The 22,320-nt window shown below is 38.1% G+C and overlaps 2 protein-coding genes across 4 annotated transcripts in view; one reads left to right on the forward strand and one right to left on the reverse strand.

Annotated features, from left to right (window-relative positions):
- Positions 1–5,928: 5,928 nt before the first annotated feature.
- NUDCD2 (NudC domain containing 2) lies at positions 5,929–12,824 on the reverse strand. Of its 2 annotated transcripts, none has more exons than XM_032158563.2 (4): positions 12,338–12,824; positions 10,043–10,091; positions 9,407–9,558; positions 5,929–6,492 (listed from the first exon to the last, which is right to left on the reverse strand). In XM_032158563.2, the coding sequence occupies exons 1-4, from the start codon at positions 12,524–12,526 to the stop codon at positions 6,409–6,411; spliced, it is 474 nt and encodes a 157-aa protein (XP_032014454.1). In that variant the 5' UTR covers positions 12,527–12,824; the 3' UTR covers positions 5,929–6,408. The 2 variants fall into 2 exon arrangements, with proteins under 2 accessions (XP_032014454.1, XP_032014455.1); XM_032158564.2 differs by lacking the exon at positions 12,338–12,824 and adding an exon at positions 11,471–11,728.
- A 281-nt stretch (positions 12,825–13,105) lies between these two features.
- The window catches only part of HMMR (hyaluronan mediated motility receptor), a 30,725-nt gene continuing 21,510 nt past the window's right edge, over positions 13,106–22,320 (forward strand). For both annotated transcript variants that reach the window (XM_032158566.2, XM_032158567.2), the window contains exons 1-5: positions 13,106–13,219; positions 16,054–16,152; positions 16,908–16,987; positions 19,885–19,932; positions 21,823–22,011. In XM_032158566.2, coding sequence (XP_032014457.1) covers positions 13,174–13,219; positions 16,054–16,152; positions 16,908–16,987; positions 19,885–19,932; positions 21,823–22,011 — 462 coding nt within the window. In that variant the 5' untranslated portion in view covers positions 13,106–13,173. The remainder of the gene's footprint in view (positions 13,220–16,053; positions 16,153–16,907; positions 16,988–19,884; positions 19,933–21,822; positions 22,012–22,320) is intronic.

Raw genomic sequence — 22,320 nt, forward strand, 5'->3', positions numbered from 1 at the left:
CATGAAGCAAAAAGTAGCATTAAAAGGAGGACTGGACAAATCTTCATTTACAGTTGGAAACTTAAACATTCCTCTCAGTAGTCCATAGAATTAATACAAAATTAGCAAAGATGTAGAAAAATGGAATAATACTAATAACCAGCTAGATTTAATTGACATAAAACCCTTCTACCTAAAACAGCAGAATAAGCATTCTTTTCAAGTATACATGGAACACTCACCAAGATAAACCACATCATGGGTTTTAAACCTTAACAAATTTAAAAGAGATGAAATCATATAAAGTATGTTTTTTGACCATAATCTAGAAATCAGTAACAGCAAGAAAATCTCCAAACACTTGGAAATTAAACAACACATTTCTAAATAATTCATGATTCTACAGGGAAGTCTTAAAACATATTTTAAAATAAATGAAAATATCACCATGCTTGGAATGCAGCCATGCTGGTGCTGCAATTTATAACAATCGACTGCTTTTTACTAAACAAGAAAAAGTTCTCAAATTTATACTCTAAGCTCCCACTTTAAGAAAGCAGGAAAATCTAACTGGGTGTGGTGGCACACCACTATAGTCCCAGCCACTCAGAAGGCTGAGGTAGGAGGATCATGACCCCACGAGTCTGAGGCTGCAGTGAACTATGATCATAACACTACTCCAGTCTGGGTGATGAAGTGAGACCTGTCTACAAAAAAAAAGAAGCCCAAACTAAACCTAAAGGAAGCAGAAAGAAGAAAAAAAAAAGGCAGAAAATAAATGCAATTGTAAACAAATTAATAGAAAACAATCAAAACAAAAAATTAATTTTTGAAAAGAGCAGTAAAATTGATAAACCTCTGGCAAGATTGACAAAAAAAAGAGAAGCTGCCAATCTTAGGAATCAAAGAAAAGATAACAGTATAGATCCTCATTAGAATGACACAAAGAAAATACCATGAACAACTCTATGCACATAGGATTAGATGAAATGAACCAATTCCTTGAAAGGCATACAGTATCAAAACTTAACTAAAATAAACCTCAATAAATTCTCTATTTTTAAAAATTGAACCATTGTTTAAAACCTTACTAGCAAATTCATAAAATATTTAAAGCTGTAACAAATTCTACAAATCTCTTCCAGAAAGAATAATCACTTTGCAATTCATTTTACAAGACCAGAATTAACATATGATACCATACCAAGATAAAGATAATACAAGGAAAAAACAAAAACAATTGCACAATATCCAAAATGAACACAGAGATAAAAATCCTCAAAAAATAAAAATCTAGATACATAAGCTGAATAATGTACCATGACCAAGTTTGGGGTTGGGAGGAAATATAAGCTGTTTCAAAATTCTGGAATCAATAAAATCCATGATTTTAACAGTCTAAAGAAAAAAATGACCAAACTAATACAGAAAGAGCATAGATAATTCAACGTCCACTCATGAAACTCTGCTAACAACAAATTAATAGATGGGAACTTGCTCAACATGACAAAGGGAATTTATGAAAAGCCTACAGCTTGCATACATAATGGTCAAAAACAATGCTTTCAAAATCCTAAGATCCAGAACAAGACTGAGATGGCCGCTTTCTCCACGTTAATGTTCTGGCCACTGCAATCAGGCAAGAAAAATCAAAGGCCCATAGACTAAAAAGGATAAAATAAAACTTCCTATTTGTAGTTTATGTAGAAAACTTAACAAGTTAACAACAAAATAACTCCCAAAACTAATGAAGTTTAGCAAGGTCACAGGATACAAGGTCAACAAACAAAAATCAAACACATTTGTACATACTAGCAATGTGCAATTGGAAACCCATGTTTCAAAAATAATACAACTTACAATAGTTCCCCCAAAATGAACACTGTGGAATATATGCTGAAAAATGACATAAAATGCTGATAACTGAAATCAAAGAGGTCCTAAATAGATAACTCATGTTCATGGATTGGAAGACACAAAACTGCATTCAAAACCCCAGTAGGATTTTTTTGTAGATACAGCGTAGCTAATTCTAAAATTCATATGGAAGGCAAAGAAACTAAATTAGCCAAAACAATTTTGAAAAAGAATAAAGTTGAAGGAATCATGCTGCCCAGTTTTAAGACTTACTATAAAGCTATGATAATCAAGGCAATCTGGTATTTATGAAAGGATAAACACATAGATCAATGGAATAAAGTCCAAAACCAGACTCACATAAATAGCAATTGATTTCTGACAAAGGTGAAAAGACAACTCAATGGGGAATGGACAGTTTTGCAACAGATGATTTTCAAACAACTGAACATCCATATGCAAAAAAATAAACCTACCTAAATTTCACAGCTTATACAAAAATTAACCTAAAATGGATCACGGATCTAAATGTAGAACTAAATTTATAAAATTTTTAGAAGAAAAAAAATCCATAGGCCAGGCACGGTGGCTCATGCCTGTAATCCCAGCACTTTGGAGGCTGAGGTGGGCAGATCCCTTGAGGTCAGGAGTTCAAGACCAGCCTAGCCTATATGGTGAAATCCCATCTCTACTAAAAATATTTTTTAAAAAAGGGGGGGGGGGGGCTGGGAGTGGTGGTGCACACCTGTAGTCCCAGCTACTTGGGAGGCTGAAGCACAAGAATCACTTGAACCCAGCAGGCAGAGGTTGCAGTGAGTGGAGATTGTGCCACTGCACTCCATCCTGGGCAACAGAGTGAGAATCTGAGTCAAAAAAAAAAAAAAAGAAAAGAAAAATTCTTCATGACCTAGGGTTAAGGTTCCTAGACATGACACCAAAAATATGATCCACCAATGGCATGATGGATAATACTTCATCAAAATTAAGTCTGTGCTTCAAAAGACACTCTCAACAAAGTAGAGTAGGAGAAATTACAAATCATATACCTGGTAAGGGACTTGTACCCAGAATATATAAAGACTTACTACCCAATAAGACAACTAAAAAATGGGTAAAGAATTTGAATAAACACTGCTTTAAGGAAGATACACAAATAGCCAATAAGCACAAGAAAGAACGCTCAACATAGTCATCAGAGAATAGCAAACCAAAACAGATAGAGATCCCATTTCATATCCACTAGAATGACTAAAATCAAAATGTCAGGTAAACAAGTATTGGCAAGGACGCAGAGAAATTGGAAGCTGTGTACACTGCTGGTGGGAAAGTAAAAAGATGTAGCTGCTTTGGGAAACAATGACAGCTCCTCAAATGATTAACATAGTTATCATATAACCTAAAAATTCTACTCCTAGGTAAGAAATGAAAACACATATGCATATAAAGACTTGTACACGTTTATAGCAGCTTTAGTCAGGACAGCCAAAGGGTAGAAATACCCAAAATGTCCAACTTACAAATGTATAAACAAAGTGATACAGCCATACAATGAAGTATTATTCAGACATACTAATGAATGTGCTGATACATGCTAGAATATAGATGAACCTCTTAAGACATGTTAAGTGAAAGAAGCCAGTAATCAAAGACCACATATTATGATTCCACGTACATGAAATTCCAGAATAAGGAAATCTGTGAGATGAAAAGAGGTAGTATGGATGGCGGGGATGACAGGAGAAAGATAAAAGCTAAATTATACAAGGTTTCTATCTGAGATGATGAAAACATTCTAAAATTGATTATTGGAATGGTTGCATTTATCTGTGTATATACTAAAAGCTACTGAATTACACACTTTAAATGGGTGAAATGTATGTTGTTACAATAAAGCATTTTTCTTAATTATATATGATCCCATTTATAACATGCTTGAAGACAAAAATATGGAGACAGGGATTAGATCAGTGGTTTCCAAGGTTTAGGGGCTGGGAATAGGGTGTGACTATAAAGAGAGCACGAGAGTTTTTACGGTGATTGAACTCTTCAATACTCTGACTGTGGAGGTGTTTACACATATCTATACTTAAAATTCACCAAACTATACACCAAAAAAGTTAATTTTACTTTACTCAAAATAAAAAATTGTTAAATGTCAAAGAGAATAAAATTAAAAGAAAAATAGCCTCTTCCCCAACAATTCATTCCTAAAATGAGCAAGATAGGAATCATAGGGTGAACGGACTGCCATGGCCTGAAGTGAGGTATTAGGGTCCAGGCAGGGTAAGGAGGACATTCCTGCTCAGCATAGGATGCGAAGTGTAAGCAGGGTGAGGAAGACATTCATGTGGAGAGATGACCTACAATAGAGAATCAGGCCAGGTGCAGTGGCTCACGCCTGTAATCCCAGCAATTTGGGAGGCCCAGGCGGGCGGATCACCTGATGTCGGGAGTTCGAGACCAGCCTGACCAACATGGAGAAACCCCGTCTCTACTAAAAATTAAAAATTAGCCAGGTGTGGTAGCATATGCCTGTAATCCCAGCTACTCGGGAGGCTGAGGCAGGAGAAACGCTTGAACCCAGGAGGCAGAGGTTGCAGTAAGCCGAGATCGCGCGACTGCACTGCAGTCTGGGCAACAAGAGCAAAACTCCATCTCAAAAAAAAAAAAAAAAAAAACCCACAAATAATCAAATAGGAATCAGGTTTCTCACTGGTACTGAAAAGGGTTATAAAGATGGAGAAGGAAAAAATGAAAATGAAGCCCATGGGATTAGAATTTATATGTGAATTCATGGTTTTCAATATACATAGATGCAGAAATATAGATGTAAAGACATGCATTATATATACACACCAACAGCAACTGCACACTAGCATAGATCTTGGCTTTTAAATATTACCCACTAACGAGAACCCAGGCTCTACGGAAAAATGGCTGATTCTTGGGTTAGGTAAAGGACAGCATGAGAAGCCTGGTATATCTTATGCCAGAGAGTAATTGATTGAATAATGATGGGAACATGTCAGAAGGACACAGAGGCCACCCAGAATGGACTTCTACCAGCCAAATGTACAATAATTTTGAGCATAAATGTAATGATAATAGGTTTTTTAACCCGCTGAATAGAAAATAATGAGTTTATAGAGATACAATAAATTTAAAGTCTGATGAGAAACAAGGTAGTATTTTGCAACTATCTTCTCAAAAAATAATTATAAAAATAACTACAGTGGAGAAGTCTGGCAGACACTACCTTAATCAGTCATGTAAGAAACACCATCAGAAATGAGACAAACTAAAATTATTAAACCATGACAGGATGCACTTCTATCACATTCCTGCCAAAGATGAATATAACCTCAATCTAATCATGAATTATCAGACGGAACTCAAAATAAGGGATGTTTTACAAAACTAGCCCATAATTGTCAAAAGTACTAAGTTGTAAAAGGAAACAAATGAGAATTTGTTCCAGAATGAAGTAAACTAAAGACAGCTGACATCTAAATGAAAGGCATGATTCTGACTGGATCCTCTTGCTATATGATACTGGGACATTCAGTTTTTGGGACAATCAGTTCAATCTGAATGAAGTGAAGATCTGAGGATTAGAGGGTAGTAATGTGTCAACATAAATTTCCTGATTCTAATAGTTGCATTGTAGTCATGTAAGATAATTTGAAGCAAATAGTAATCACTAATGAGGAATCATGTCTTCAACTAAATCATAAATGGTTCAGAAAGAAAAAAAATTATCTGTAACTTTTCTATGCATGAGATTTAAAATTTTTTCAAGAGTCAAAAAGGGCAAAAAATAAAAACGACATAAATAGGATATTGAATAAAATGTCTATAGACAATTCCTACCTATATGCCTAAATCACTTACGATCAAAACGATGCCACTGATATACAATTAGTGACCTTACTTCACTTTCTGACACAAAGGACTCACCTAATTACCATGATCACACTTCTCTTCTGTGTTAATCCACTTCTACTGTTAGGCTTTTAACTATTTTTAAACTTCTTGACAAAGTAATCCCTCAAGTAATAATATTCTAATTAAGAAATTTTCATTAACTCTTAATTTACTTAAAATACATTTATGGACTTTTTCCTTTATTAAAATTGTTTTCAGTACTATAATTTTATGTGAATTGTTATACTTAGACAAAGGGGTACACAATTCCTATTTAGAAAACTTTATTGAATATCATACTTATCAAAAGAAAAAGTTAATTTTCCCCAAAGGCACCCTTCATTTCACATGACCTATACTCTAATGTTCTTTTCTATTAAAAATATGGTTAAATATGGAATTAGTAAAATGCAGCATATAAAACTTCATGCTGAGCAAAACAAGTCCAAAACAACTTTACCATATATCCATAGAATAGTTCCCACAGTACATTTCCTATGTAAATTATGTATGAATGCAATTCTTAGAACCATTTTAAAATACATTTTGCAATCTGCTAACTGTAGGCTTCCACATTTTCTTCCATTCCATTATCTGATTAAGTTGGCAATATCTGCTAGGATCCACAGAATTCAGGAAAAAAAGCAGTTATTTCTCAAGGTTTGAGAAATCTGGTCCACCTTTAGTGTAGTTTCCTGAGATTTCGGCTCCACTGAAGTCAAAACCAGGATTCTAAAAGATATAAAAATATATATAATGAAATAAAACTTAAAAGGAAAAATACAAGTACAAACTGGCAATTGATAAAAAAGGATATATAAATGACCAATAAATACATGAAAATATAACAGACTTCACTGTTATCACCAAAGTAATATTTAAAATTATAAGGCATTTTTCAACTCTCCCAGTTACAAGTATTTAGACATCATATGTATACTACAATGTTGGCAAGTGTATGGGGAAACATATACTTCAATAAAAGTCTGTAGTTAGATTTAATAGCTAGCATTTTTATTTTATTTATTTTTTTATTTTTTGAGACGGAGTTTCACTCTTGTTGCCCAGGTGGGAGTGCAATGGTGTGACCTCAGCTCACCATAATCTCTGCCTCCCAGGTTCAAGCGATTCTCCTGCCTCAGCCTTCCAAGTAGCTGGGATTACAGGCATGCACCACCATGCCCGGCTAATTTTGTATTTTTAGGAGACATGGGGTTTCTCCATGTTGGTCAGGCTCGTCTTGAACTCCCAACCTCAGGTGATCCACCTGCCTCAGCCTCCCAAAGTGCTGGGATTACAGGCGTGAGCCATAGTGCCCGGCCTATAGCTAGCATTTTTTGAGAGCTTTCTATATGCCACATGAATTTCTAAGAGCTATACATATATAAGATATTTGACCCTCACAACAATCCTGTGAAGTACTATGTCAAGCCTTAGTCTTTTTGGTGGGCTATTTCATTTATCCAACAAACATTTGTTGAGCTCCTACTGTTTGGAAGACCATTAGAGGTATGTAGAATTCAAGAGCGAAAAAAAAACAAAAATCCCTGCTCTAGTGGAACTTAACATTCTAGCAGGAGGAGACAAACCATAAATCAACCAGTACAGGGGCTGGCAGACTTTTTAAAGAACTAGGTAGTAAATATGTTAGGCTTTGCAGTCCACATAGTCTCTGTCACAAATACTCAACTGTCTGAAAGACAATATACAAACAAATGAGCATATATGTATTCTAGAAAAGCTATAAAACAGGTAGTGGGCCAAATTTGGCCCAAGGGCTGTAGTTTGCCAACTCCTGATCTAGTGTTAAAAGTTGGTAAGTGACACAGGAAAAAAAAAAAAAAACAGGATAAGGGAAATAAAATTATATTTAAATGTGATGATCAAAGTATGCTTCATAGAGCAATGATACAATGATATGAAAACACAAAAGTTAGCCAAACTGTGGTAAAAGAGCACTGCAGTCAGAAGGATAGCAAACGGATGGGCTGACATGTTCTTTAAGGAACAGCAAACAGGCCAGTATGGCAAAAGCAGAATCACTAAGAGGGATAGCGGTAAGGGAGGAGGTAATCAGGCAGATAATGGAATAACTGATCAGATAGGGCCCTTTAAGAGATAGAGAAATGACTTGCAGAGTTCTGAGAAGTGGCATGATGTCACTTGTATTTTAAAAGAACTGCTCTAACTGGCCGGGCGCAGTGGTTCACGTCTGTAATCCCAGCACTTTGGGAGGCCGAGACAGGTGGATCACGAGGTCAAGAGATCGAGACCATCCTGGTCAACACGGTGAAACCCCACCTCTACTAAAAATACAAAAAAATTAGCCGTGCGTGGTGGCGGGAGCCTACAGTCCCAGCTACTCGGGAGGCTGAGGCAGGAGACTGGCGGGAACCCGGGAGGCGGAGCTTGCAGTGAGCAGAGATCGCACCACGGTGCTCCAGCCAGTGAGACTCTGTCTCAGAAAAAAAAAAAAGAACTGCTCTAACTGCTATTTTGAGAAGACTATGGCAAGAGTAAAAGTGAGAAGACCAATTAGAACGTTATTAGAGTAATCCAGGCAAGACATTAGAAGTGGTCCAGATCAGAATGGTGGTAGAGTTGGTGGTGAGAAGTGGCCAAATTCTAAATATATTTGGAAGGTAGCATCAGTAAGATTTCCTAATACACTGGATAGGGTATGAGAAAGATGTAAGAATCAAAGATGAGTCCCAATTTTTTTTGACCTGAACTACTAGTTTTCATCAACTGAGATGAGAAGGCTACAGGTAAAAACAAATATGGAAGGATGTTAGGGTGTTCCACTTGGACATGTTGAGCTTAATATACATTAGATAGCCAGGTGGAGATGTTGAATAGGCAACCAGGTATGCAGGTCCTAAATTCAGAAAAAAAGTCTAGGCTAGAGATATACATTATCATAAAGACGTACATTATCAAGTGCTGCAATCTAGTAATTCCTCTCCTAGATATTTATCTTAAAGATATCTTGGAACACTTGAGTAGTTTCACAGAGATGAAAGCACAGCTTTGTTTAAAAACAGAGAAAAATGAAGAAATCTAAATCATATCAAAGGCAAACAGCTAAATAATGATGACACATCCAAACTACAGAATCCTCTGAAGCAGTTAAAAAGAATGAGTTTTATACCTACGTATTAGTAGGGAAAGAGACCCACAGCATATTATTAAATAAAAAAGCAACAAGAATAATAATACACACAGTGTGATCCTCCATTTATGCTAAAAAACAAAACAAAACAAGCAATATCCAACATATGAGATGAAAATGAGATAGATGCATGGAATGGGGAGAATGGTGGTGAAGGGGCCTTTCACTTTTTACACTAGGTAAGTCTATATTGATTCAACTATAGTAAGAGTTTATTCATGCATTACTGATGTACATAAAAGTAAGCTTGAACTCACAAATCACAGCAATACAAATAAATTCCTCTCAAGAAAATCTTTCGAAAAATCAAATCCATACAAGAAAGGCCATTTTTCTAACAATTCACTTTAAAAATTCTTCTAGAAAATGTTTGTAACTTTTCATAATGACATTTGAGTTTTAATTTCAAATAATATTTATTTGATGATTTTTATATATTTAATTACACATACTCATACACTTCATCTGACTTACTTCTTTTTGGAATCTCTCTAATGTAAGCTTTCTCTGCATTTGGTCTTGCACCCAAGGATCCGCTGCATATTCAGATTCTAGTAGAGAAGTCCAACAATTTGCTGCATCTCTCTTTGTCTTTGTAAGAACAATACGAACCATTTTTCTATCCTCTAAAAAAAACACACACACACACACACAAATAAATTGGAGTTCTTCATCAAGTTTGTTTGTTTTTTTTTTTTTTTGAGACAGTATCACTCTCACCCAGGCTGGAGCGCAGCAGCGCAATCTCGGCTCACTGCAACCTCCACCCCCCGGGTTCAAGTGATTCTCCTGCCTTAGCCTCCCGACTAGCTGGGAATACAGGCATGCGCCACCATGCCAGGCTAACTTTTGTATTTTTAGTAGAAACGGGGTTTTGCCATGTTGGCCAGGGTGGTCTCAAGAAGTTCTTCATTAAATTTTATATTTCCAAAAACAACTAACTAATCTTTTCTCCCCCCACTAGGTAACTTTGACATACAACGGTTTTCAACACATTTCTATTGCTTTATCTTTCAAAGCTGCAAAGACAAAAAAGACCTAATACAAAAGGGAAAAAGATATCAAGACAAAATTAATTTTAATTTGATGAATTATAGTAATTACCCTTACCCAAAGTCCATGTTCCTTCATCAGCTATTGTAGAATCAAAGAGTTTGCCCTGAAAAATAAACATATAACATGCTAAAAATACAGAATTTAATTTTTATAAAGTTTTCATGATTAAGATTTACCTACTTTCCTACCTAATCCACATCTTATACCACCACTTCACCATGACATTTATAGGTGCACAACCCTAAATTTTCTCCCAGCAGGTAAAATGGAAACTAGTTTACACTGCAAGGGATATTTACTATGGCAAAGAACACACAGCTCTCTAAAGAAAGATCAGGGCTCCTTAATTTTTAGAAGATACAGTAATACTGACCACTGGCCAAATGTGAAATTAGTATCTGAAATGCTTTAATTCTACCAATTTAAATTAACCATAAGAAAGGATCTCCTGCTAAAATTAAATTTTTTTTTTTTTTTGAGACAGAGTTTCGCTCTGTCGCCCACGCTGGAGTGCAGTGGCATGATCTGGCTCACTGCAACCTCCACCTCCAGGGTTCAAGCGATTCTCCTGCCTCAACCTCCCGAGTAGCTAGGACTACAGGCGCCCGCCACCACACCCAGCTAATTTTTGTATTTTTAGTAGAGATGGGGGGTCCCCGTGTTAGCCAGGCTGGTCTCGAATTGCCGACCTTGTGATCAGCCCGCCTAGGCCTTCCAAAGTGCCAGGATTACAGGCATGAGCTACCGCACCCGGCAAAATGTTGTTTTTAAAGTAGACTTTTAAAAACGTTTTAATCTTTTTGTTGGGCAATCGGCATTAAAAAAACTTTAAAGTATGTATTCCAGATTTGATAGATTAGTTGTGACTAACTGTTCACAAACTCATGTTTTTTAAAAAAATAAACGAAATCTAAATTTAAGAGACTACACCAGGCCCAGTGGCTCAGGCCTGTAATCCCAGCACTTTGGAGGCCAATGTGGATTGCTTGACCCCATGGGTTCGAGGCTGCTGTGAGCTACAATCTCACCCCTGCACTCCAGCATCGGACACAGGGACCCTGTCTCAATAAATAAATAAATATATTTTTTTTAAAAAGAGAGAATGCCTAAGCTCAAATCCATTTTAATTTGTTGCCAAATTTAAGTTATAGAAAGTGAAATTAAATGTCACTAGGAAAAGCCCACATTTTAAAATATGTCAAAATTAGTGGAAAAAAAATCCCACTGGTCTATATGTACATCAGAAATCCCAAATTCAGCAGTTACTGCTAAATTCCGAAAGTTACTGGATTTACTAAAGTAAATTTAAATCGTAATCTAAAACCATTGTTGAGGAAACTATGAACTGTACAATTCAAAAAGTAACTGCGATCCAAGCTGACATAAATTAATGACCTTCACACGAATCTTGAGGCACTCAAAGCACCTCCGTATACTGTATTATATATAATAGCTAACATATTGTATGAACTTATTACATACCGGTGAATACTCCAAGCTCTTCATACACATGAATACCATGTTATGCTCAAAACAATCCTATGAGAAGGGTACTGTAACTACCTTATCTTGTGGATAAGGAAGGTATAGAGACACTGAACAATCTCTTGCCCAAGTTTACAAAACTAGGAAACAAGTAGTCTCCCTTCACCCCATTACACTGCCATCAAACATCTTGGGCATCTACCCTGAGAACAAAATCTGATTTCAACCTGTTAATTTAACTATACACTTAACAAAGAAAAAGCGGGTCCAGATCCAAAGAGTATTGGTGTAAAGAAATAAAAGGAGTACTAATTTTATGCACACACCTCTTCACCACCTGCTTGACCACTCCACAAACATGCAGGATTTTCAAGCTTTTAGATGAGAAAACTAATCACCTGACATCATCTCTAAATTCTCTGCCCGTTATTCTATCCCTGTTTTCTTTGTTGTCCTTTCCTATATTTTTATCTGTTTATTACGCCTCCGTAGAGGAGCTCAACCTCCCCACTGCAGGGACGTTATCTGTTGTTTTCCTGCCTGTCTTCAGTGAACGGAAGAAATGTTTGTTGCTTTAGCAACCTAGATAATCTGTTCCCCGCTGAAGCCCCTCAGAGAAGCAGAAGCAGCAGTCTGACTTGGTTTGAAAACTACACAGGAAAATGGGCTCCTCAAATTTCCACAACTCATCACCCGCCCTGAGGAGGGGGGGGACTCTGACCAGACCCAAACCTGGTCAATGTTATCCTCTTTCTCTTTCTGCCAGCCACAGGAGCCGTCGGGACACCCAACAGTCGTTCAGGGAAACGGGGCTGGGGGCAGCTGGGAAGATGAAACTGAACACAAGCCCCGAGCTGCCGCTACCTTGAGGATCTCGCGGCCGCCCACCGACAGCGCCACATGCCGGCTCTGGAGGCCGCACTGGATATCCTGGGCGCGCGTGCCTGGCGGCACCTGAACTTCAATGAACACCTCCTCCAGGGTCTGGTACCACTGGCCCCACGGGGTCCCGCACGGTACCACCCCACTCCGCTCCTCAAACGGGGCCGACATAGTCCAGTCGCCTCCCGGCCGCAGCCGCACTAGGCGGAGCCGAGCGCACGCGCGGAATCCCACGCTTAGGCTACGCCTCGGCCCCTCCGCTCGGGTCACTGCACATGCGCAGGAACGCAAGCTGGCGTCTTCGTGTGCGTGTTCGTTTTTCCCTTTGAATGGCCATTTACGGCACCGGCAGGACCCGGATGAAAGAAATGAAATCCAGAAAAGTTCACATGCAACGAACAATGGGACAAAATTGGAACCAGTGAAGCCGGAACTCACTACACCGTCACCTAAGTGATGCCAAAATGCACTTTCTAACGTCTCCGGAGTGAAGTGCGCTTGCGCAAATGCTAAGTTACAATTGAGTAACTCCGGGAATGACTGGGTGGGTGGGTGGGGCGGGGAACAGTAACGGTCTCCTATTGGCTGGCAGCCTAAACTCACAGGCCAGCTAATTGGACGCAATCAGAACCCAGCATTCTTTCTTCGTGTTCCTGTGCGGGATTGGTGTGCCCCGGGGTTTGGCTTTCCAATTGGCTAACGCCGGGGTGGGTGGGGAATGTGGGGAGATTTGAATTTGAAGCCGGTAGGCAGTGATAATCCGCATTCAGTTGTGGAGGAGTGCCAGTCACCTTCAGTTTCTGGAGCTGGCCGTCAACATGTCCTTTCCTAAGGCGCCCCTGAAACGATTCAATGACCCTTCTGGTGCGTAAGGGGGAAGGAGCTGGGGGACGGGGGACGCCCTAACGCCCTTTGCCTCTTTCGGCTCCCTTCTTGGGAGGCAAGCAGGAGGCGATTTTAGGGTCGGGCTGGGGCTCATTCAATTGATTGACTTTTCTCAAATATGCTCTAAGCATCTGTTACATGCCAAGCACTAATCAGGATGCTAAGGATACCGCAGTGAGTGAAACAGTCCCCGCCCCGTGGCGCTTACATTCAGGCGGGGAATACTGTCAATAAACAGCGGTAATGGAGAAACCACAGCAGGGCAAAGGGAATGGAGCCGAGGCGTTGGTAGCTATTTGATTTTCAAGTCCGAGAGGGCCTCAGTGATAAGAACACTGGAGTATTACTTTTAGTGTGAACTTGTGCATTTCTTTTGTGTATTCCATTTGGGCATAAAAGAAGGAAGATTAGTAAAGGCAGTTTATGGGTGTAAAATTAGAGCAGTAGCACTTATTGAAAACATAAACATTGAAGTTATCATGGCTGATATCGACCACTTATACCTCAAGCACCATACTAAGGCTTTACATCGATTATTAGTTGTGTTAATTTCCCAGCAACTCTAAGGGGTAATCCTATTACTATTTTATTGATAAAAAGACTGAGACTTAAATTTGCTCAGTGCTACACTACCAAAGTGACCGGACTGGAATATGAACCCAGCCCCCATCGTGTGCTCTTAACACCGCAATGCATAGCACAGTAACCAGGAAGCCTTAGATGGGTTTGGTAGGCACTCATCATTTAAGATGCTGTATGCTGGGACTCTGCTACTAGATCTTGTTTATTCCTTCCAAAAGCCAAGTGAGGAAGGTACTGATATTGACCTCATTTTACAGATGAGAAAACAGAGGTTTTGTGACTTGCACAATCAGTAAGTGGTAGAGCTAAATATTAAAGCTCATGATTTATTCACTATCATACACTATTTCATGGTTACTCATTACATCTCTAATTTCTGTCAGCCAACGTGTGAATGAAAATATTCACAACAATTCACAAAGGAAGGCCAAATGAGCAAGTGAATCAGCACAAACTTATTTTCTTAGTTAAAAGATTCAAGGACCGTATGATTTCCCGAGTAATCAAAGGACCTACTCTTAAGTTTTGTCAGCAGTGTGGCTTTAAGGTTTTTTTGTTTTTGTTGTTGTTTGCATTATAGTAGGTTAAACTGGCTTTATCAAAGATATAGTATTTCAGGCTTACAGTTACAGGAATAATACCAATTATTCATTTGATGCTTAATGTGTATGAGGTACTGTGGTGATTTTTCATATTCCAGTCCTCCCGCCTGGGCGACAGAGCGAGACTCTGTCTCAAAAAAAAAAAAAAAAGCCAAAAAAACGCCAAAATTTATATTTCAACCTAAGATGTATTTTTATATCTCTACACATACATATGAAAGAAAAGTTTCACAAAACAATGCTTAACTTTGCAGCATATGAGTCATGCTGACTTTTTCTATTGTTTTTACTTTTTAAAAAATGCTAATCAAGATCTACTCATGGGGCTGGGCCTGGTGGTTCACACCTGTAATCCCAGCACTTTGGGAGGCCGAGGCAGACAGATCAACTGAGGTCAGGAGTTCAAGACCAGCCTGGACAACATGGTGAAACCCTGTCTCTACTAAAAATACAAAAAACTAGCTGGGCGTGGTAGTGGGAGCCTGTAATCCCAGCTACTCGGGAGGCTGAGGCAGGAGAATCGCTTGAACCCAGGAGGCAAAGGTTGCAGTGAGCCAAGATGGCGCCACTACACTCCAGCCTAGACAACAGAGCAAGACTCCGTCTCAAAAAAATAAAAATAAAAAAAAAATGAGTTCCTGTCTACCATTTGACAAAGGTTTAGGGGACAGCAGTAGTTGCCTGGGAATGGTCCAAGGTCCTTGCTCTTCCTATTTATTTGCATGAGACTCTAGGCTGAAGTAAATAGCTTTTCAGAGAATAGTATTAATCTATTTGTTCCCAATCAGCTAAAGCTTTAGGCTAATAGTATTTTAATTATTTTAAGTCCTAAGGGCCCCATCTCAAGTCTGCTGTGTGTATTTACTCAGAAATTCTTTCAAATTTGGCACTTTAGTTAAGTGAAATTATGCAGTATAAACTTCTGGAACATACAAATATAGTCTAGTACAATTTTTACTTTGCATAACGTTGGTTTTTTGAATTTCCTAAGCCTCACATTCTTTATCTATAAATTATCACATAGGATTCTTGTGAGGATTAAATAAAATAACATCTATAAAATGCTTAGCATAATGCCTGGCATTTAGTAAGTGTTCAAAAAATTCTAGTTGCTCTAGTGTGGTTGCTTTTCTTCCGTGTGTTTTAATTGCAGTTGACATCTTCAACAGGTCTGATGTATTGATATTAGCCAGAGATGGATTATCACTATAAATTTTTTATTCTAGGCTAAACATTGAGGGATAGACAGTTTTAATTACTTTGTTTCTAGAAACCGATAGTAGTTACCTTTGTGACTCTCTTTGAGTAGAGTTGACACCAAGTAACTTATTTGCTATATTCAATCCTTAGAAAGCCATATATTGCCTGTAATACATGATGTTCATCTCAAAACTGTCGTTTGCTCAGTTGCCTGTGTTCCTTTGACCCAGTTGATATAAAGGGCAAGATGATATTGTTCTTCATAGAGAGGCCTTTATAATATCAAATGGATGCAGTTTTTTACATTTAAAAAAAAGAAGCAGTTTGTTAATGACATTTTTACATTTATATTCACTTTATTATGACATGTTTTAACTTAAGATCATAAGTAACGTTAGATAATATATTAATGTTTTCTATTTCCTCTAGGTTGTGCACCATCTCCAGGTGCTTATGATGTTAAAACTTTAGAAGTATTGAAAGGACCAGTATCCTTTCAGAAATCACAAAGATTTAAACAACAAAAAGGTAATACATCACCAAAGAACAATGGTTATGTGATCTTATAAGTTTTAAAGTTATGAATAACAATATTTAAAGATGTTATAGCATTTTTTAAAATGTGAAGCTAGAGCTATATTTAAATTTTATTTAATGAATTTATGAAAGGGTCAAGTACGGAATAATGCTGTCATTACATTGTTATATAACCAGGAAAATTAAGCAAGATACTCATGTTGATATGTAGCTTCCCTTTTGGTAGTTACCTTGACCTGTCAGGGAATATTAAGAAAATCAGAAAGGTGTTAGATGTGTAAAAAAATTGTATGAGTAATTATTTGAAAATGTACAACTAAGGAAAGAATATATCGTTTCATCAAAAGTTGTAATTAGAAATTTGGGGCCAGGCAAGGTGGCTCGTGCTCGTAATCCTGGCACTCTGTGAGGCCAAGGTGGGTGGATCACATGAGTTCAGGAGTTCGAGACAAGCCTGGCCAACATGGTGACACTGCATCTCTACTAAAAATACAGAAATTAGCCGGGTGTGATGGAGTGCGCCTGTGGTTCCAGCTACTAGGGAGGGAAGTGAGAGAATTGCTTGAAACTGGGAGGCAGAGGTTGCAGTGGGCCGAGATCACAGCACTGCAGTCCAGGCTGGGTGACAGTGAGACTGTCTCAAAAAACAAAAGCAAAAAGAGAAAAAAAAAATTTGGAAATTGTGTTTTGTGTGTAGTTAAACACATTAACATCAACCGTGATCTGTACAATTCATTTTTCTGCAGAATCTAAACAAAATCTTAATGTTGACAAAGATACTACCTTGCCTGCTTCAGCTAGAAAAGTTAAGTCTTCCGAATCAAAGGTGAGGAGCTTTTATATGCCAGCTCGTTTATCAACTGTATCATCAAAAACATCTGAAAGTATTGTATTTTATTAGAATGGGTTAAGTGTATGAATCAATGTTATAAGTAAATCTGTAAATTAATGAAATGAGTTATCATTAGAACTCTAGCAAGTTTTACATTTCTGCGTAGGTCATTATGTTTAAATGTGCCCTTAGTTCACAATTATAATGGTCTTCAATTCTCAGTCACTTCTACGTTTAAATTGTTTATTACCTAGTAAACATTTCAAAATTATGTGATGCTTTGATATATTAAGTACCACCATTTGAGTTGTTTTGTCTTTGTGTATTTATTTGTGGGGAAGGGTGAGTGTTTTTGAAGAAAAGGGGGAAAAATGCCAATATTTAAGAGAGGTTTGCTACTGAGAAACTGTTAAGGAGTGGTGAGAGATTAAATTCTTAATAGTCTTGTGGCTTGTGCAAGAGCTATTACTATTTTCATAAGTTTATAATCAGGCAAGCTGCATAATACTTTTTCTTTTTTTTTTTTTTTTTGAGATAGAGTCTCACTCTGTCACCCACGCTGGAGTGCAGTGGCACCATCTCAGCTTACAGCAGCCTCTGTCCCCACAGGCTCAAGCAATTCTCCTGCCTCAGCCTCCCCAGTAGCTGGGATTACAGGCATGCCCCACCACACCCGGTTAATTTTTGTATTTTTACTAAAGACGAGGCTTAACCATATTGGCCAGTTGGCCAGGCTGGTCTCGAATTCCTGACCACAGGTGATCAGCCCACCTTCGCCTCCCAAAGTGCTGGGATTACAGGTGTTGGCCACCACACCCAGCCGCCATATAAGACTTTTTAAGAGACAGCTGTGGGGGGCTCAATGGTTCAGGCTTGTAATCCCAGCACTTTGGGAGGTGAGGCAGGCGGATCACTTGACCTCACTCAAGTGAGGTCAGGAGTTCGAGACCAGCCTGGCTAACATATTGTGAAACCCCATCTCTACTAAAAAATACAAAAATTTGCTGGATGTGGTGGCACGCGCCTGTAGTCCCAGCTACTTGGGAAGCTGAGGAAGGAGAACTGCTTGAACCTGGGAGGCAGAGGTTGCAGTGAGCCAAGATGGCGCCACCATACTCCAGCCTGGGCAACAGCGCGAGACTGAGTCTCTCCAAAAAAAAAAAAAAAGACAGCTGGGCACAGTGGCTTACGCCTGTAATCCCAGCACTTTGGGAGGCTGAAGCAGGTGGATTGCTTGAGGTCAAGAGTTTGAGACCAGCCTAACCCACATGGTGAAACCCTGTCTCTACTAAAAATACAAGAAAATTAGCCGTGTGTGGTGGCACGTGCCTGTAATCCCAGCTACTCGGGAGGCTGAGGCAGAAGAATTGCTTGAACCTAGGGAGGCAGAGGTTGCAGTGAGCCGAGATTGCACCACTGCACTCCATCCTGGGCAACAGAGCGAAACCTACCTCAAAGATAAAAATAAAGTAAAAAAGTTGTACAAATTAATAGGTTTTTTGATGTGAAAAATATTCAGAATTGGAAAAAGGCTTAGGTTGTTCATTCATTTGGCAGTTGCCTAAGCCTCATATTCTGTAATATGGAGCTGTGTTGTTCAGTACGGAAGCATAGCCACATGTGTCTGTTGAGCAACTGAAATGTGGCTAGTGCTATTAAAGAACTAAATTTTTAATATTTAATTTTAATTAATACTTATTTAAAGACATACTCGATTTTGTTAGTGGAACACTTTTAAATATTTTTGGAACAACTTGAGTATGTGAATTTACTTTCTCCTCTCTATGTTTTATGAAATTAAATATATGTAAATGTTTCTGACGAAAATTTAGCATTGAATTAAGATGGGCTGTAAGTGTAGAATACAAAGAAAACTTTAAAGACTTAGTACAAAAATATAAAACATCTCATTGATAATTTTATACTAATGACATGCTGAAAAGTATTTGATATATGGGGTTAAGTAAAATATATTAAGATTTTTACTTTTTAAATACACTACTAGAAAAATTTAAATGCATAGGTGGCTTACATTATTTTTATTGGGCAGGACTATTATAGACACTCTTTTCTTAGAAATTGATGTAAGTGGTTTGACTTAAATTTCTTGAAGAAAGTGTTCTGTAATTTTGTAATTTATAAAGCCCCTTAGAAAACTAAATTACATACAAGTTTGTATGGAGCCCCAAAATAATAGTCCTTCCCCATAAAAAATTTCATGGAGTGTGAAATTAATAAACATGACACTGATGTCACCCCCACCTCCTGCCCCACTTAGAAACATCTAAAACAGATTTCATTCAAGATGTTGATGCCTTTCTTCCATTTTTAGATGGAAAAGATATTCTTTTTCTAGCCATTGTGTCAGAAAGTCTGTTGGATATAAAAAGATATAGTGTGAAAATTATATGTCTTATTTAGAATGAAGCCAATGAGAAAATTAGAATCAGAGCTTATGCTATTTCAGTTTTTATTTCTTTGCATCTGTATATTTTCCTCTTTGGGTATCAAAGTTTAAGTTGATTTCTCTTTGTAAGATTCTTTCTGAGATAGCATAATTAAATATTCAAGATGTGTTGCTGTTTAACATTAGAGGGAGGCAGGCAGTAGCTTTATTCATAAAGTTCCACCTGTTCTTTTCACTGGGCTGATTTGGAAAATCCTGATTTATTGGGTTGAAAACTTTTAAACCTAAAATGTCTCGAGATTTTTAGAATCTTTTATTTGTCAGATGAGTGACCTACAAAATTTTTAACAGACTCAGTGTAATGTTTAAAATAGAAACTAACTGTTTGGATCCCTTCATCTTTTCTGGTAACTGAAAAACAAATCTGGCTGTGATATTTGTGACATCTAAATTTGCTTATAAGTTTTCTTTGGCTTTTAAACAGAAGGAATCTCAAAAGAATGATAAAGATTTGAAGATATTAGAGAAAGAGGTAAGCAGTGCTTTCAACTTATTGAAAAGTACATATGATAGAAAGAGAGTTACACAGATTTAAGAGATAAGGATTCTGTTGCAGTGTGAGAAGTCCTGCAGTGAGGCAAACATGCCATCCAGAACACTGCCTACAGGAAAACAGTTCTTACAATATTTCACAGATCTATCCAGGCTATGTTAATGTGATATGCTGGCAACGCCAAGATTAAAGATAGCCCACTTAATGAAAAACTGATAACTGAAAATCATTATGTCAGTTGATTACAATTATACATGTGGATCAAATATTTATATCCATCGTTCACACTCTTCCTCTATTCTAACTTATGTTAAGACAACATAGCTAGAGGATTTCTTAGTGAGCATGCAATCCTAGCTGGTTAGACTGTGATGAAGGTAGGCTAACTCGATGCATTGCTCTGCACAGTGGGTATAGGCCTTCCTCCTGGGTGAAATAACATAGAGCTATGCTGTTCGATATGGTAGCTACTCACCACATGTGACGAGCTGAATTAAATAAGATAAAATTAAGAACTGAGTTCCTCAGTTGCAATAATCGCATTTCAGGTGCTCAATAGCCACATGTGATTAGCAGCTACCATACTGGACAGGGCATTTCCACCATGACAGAAATTTCTATTGAACAGTACTAACCTAAAGAACCCATTTACTTTCCTAGCAATGCTAAGCAGCTCACTGTGAACTTTGCTTCTCTGCGGTCTTTTTTTTCTGTTTCCATTGCTGACCAACTCTTTTTCTCATGGATATTTCCTTTCGATATATTAAAATCTTTCATTTGATTACAGTCGAATGTTGGCTTTTGACCCAGAGTATGTCAGAGTAACTGTAAATGTCTGCTCAGTTGCTCTGATTCTTTTGTATTTATTCTAATAATTTTAGCTATCATTTTATTGAGGATACATGTAGGGGTTGATACTTACAGGAACAATCACTGAATGTCAGTGAGATACCTGGTAAGTGAGTGGTAGAGCCAGGTTTAGAACTATTAATTTATACCAGTGACTTCATTGGGTATAGAATTTTAGGGTGGCAGGTTCCCCCCCCATTATATTAAAAATATCATTTTATTGCCTTTGGCTTCCACATTTTCTGTTGACAAATATTGGTTTGGGTTTTTTTTTTTTTAATCTGGTAATAGCAGCAAGAATGATGGCTTGCCAATGCCTAGTACATTCTCCTCAGAAGCCCAGCTCTGCCTTCTTGAAATAAAAAACATTTTAATCTAATTTGAATTTGTGTAATTGAAGCTAGAGAAAATAACTATTATAGGTGGAAATACCTTAAAAGTGAATAAATAGCAGCTGGGTGTGGTGGCTCACGCCTGTAATCCCAGCACTTTGGGAGGCTGCGGCAGGTGGATCATGAGGTCAGGAGATCGAGACCATCCTCGCTAACATGGTGAAACCCCATCTCTATTAAAAATACAAAAAATTAGCCAGGTGTGGTGGCCCATGCCTGTAGTCCCAGCTACTCGGGAGGCTGAGGCAGGAGAATCGCTTCAACCCAGGAGGCGGAGCTTGCAGTGAGCCGAGATCGTGCCACTGCACTCCAGCCTGGGCAACAGAGCACAGAGCAAGACTCCATCTCAAAAAAAAAAAAAAAAGTGAATAGATAGTTTAATTGTACTTGGAATTTATGGCAACTAAAGCTCTTCTGTTCTTAAAATGCATTAAGACTTTTGTGCATTAAGACTTTTAAGATGTGTCATAAGTAAATATGATTATTCAATTAGTAACATTAGAATATCTACAAGCATAACGTCAAAGTCAGAGATTTTTCCAGAAACTTTAGGGGTGATTATTGTTAGCATCTCCTTATGTTGGCATTCTGTCAGTGAATCATTTATTATCACCTTGTTTTTGTCCAGATTCGTGTTCTTCTACAGGAACGTGGTGCCCAGGACAGGCAGATCCAGGATCTGGAAACTGAGTTGGAAAAGATGGAAGCAAGGCTAAATGCTGCACTCAGGGAAAAAACGTCTCTCTCTGCAAATAATGCTACACTGGAAAAACAACTTATTGAATTGACCAGGACTAATGAACTACTAAAATCTAAGGTATCTGAGCCTCATGATAACGTTTACAATTGAATAAATATAAACATGTTTTTTCAGGCTGGGCACGGTGGCTCACGCCTGTAATCCCAGCATTTTGGGAGGCCAAGGCGGGCGGATCACCTGAGGTCGGGAGTTCGAGACCAGCCTGACCAACATGGAGAAACCCTGTCTCTACTAAAAATACAAAAATTAGCTAGGCGTATTGGCGGGCGCCTGTAATCTCAGCCACTTGGGAGGCTGAGGCAGAAGAATCGCTTGAACCCAGGAGGTGGAGTTTGCAGTGAGCTGAGATGGTGCCATTGCACTCCA

Source organism: Hylobates moloch, unplaced genomic scaffold, assembly GCF_009828535.3.
Source record: "Hylobates moloch isolate HMO894 unplaced genomic scaffold, HMol_V3 SCAFFOLD_6, whole genome shotgun sequence".
NCBI lineage: Eukaryota > Metazoa > Chordata > Mammalia > Primates > Hylobatidae > Hylobates > Hylobates moloch.

What these genes read in the sequence shown, in the direction of transcription:
- NUDCD2 (XM_032158563.2), bottom strand. Translation starts at nt 12,526, where the DNA reads ATGTCGGCCCCGTTTGAGGAGCGGAGTGGGGTGGTACCGTGCGGGACC. An exon ending in TGAAGGAACATGGACTTTGG is followed by an intron (nt 9,559 to 10,042) that starts GTAAGGGTAATT and finishes TGTTTTTTTTAG; the next exon opens with AGGATAGAAAAATGGTTCGT. An exon ending in TAGAGAGATTCCAAAAAGAA is followed by an intron (nt 6,493 to 9,406) that starts GTAAGTCAGATG and finishes TATATCTTTTAG; the next exon opens with AATCCTGGTTTTGACTTCAG.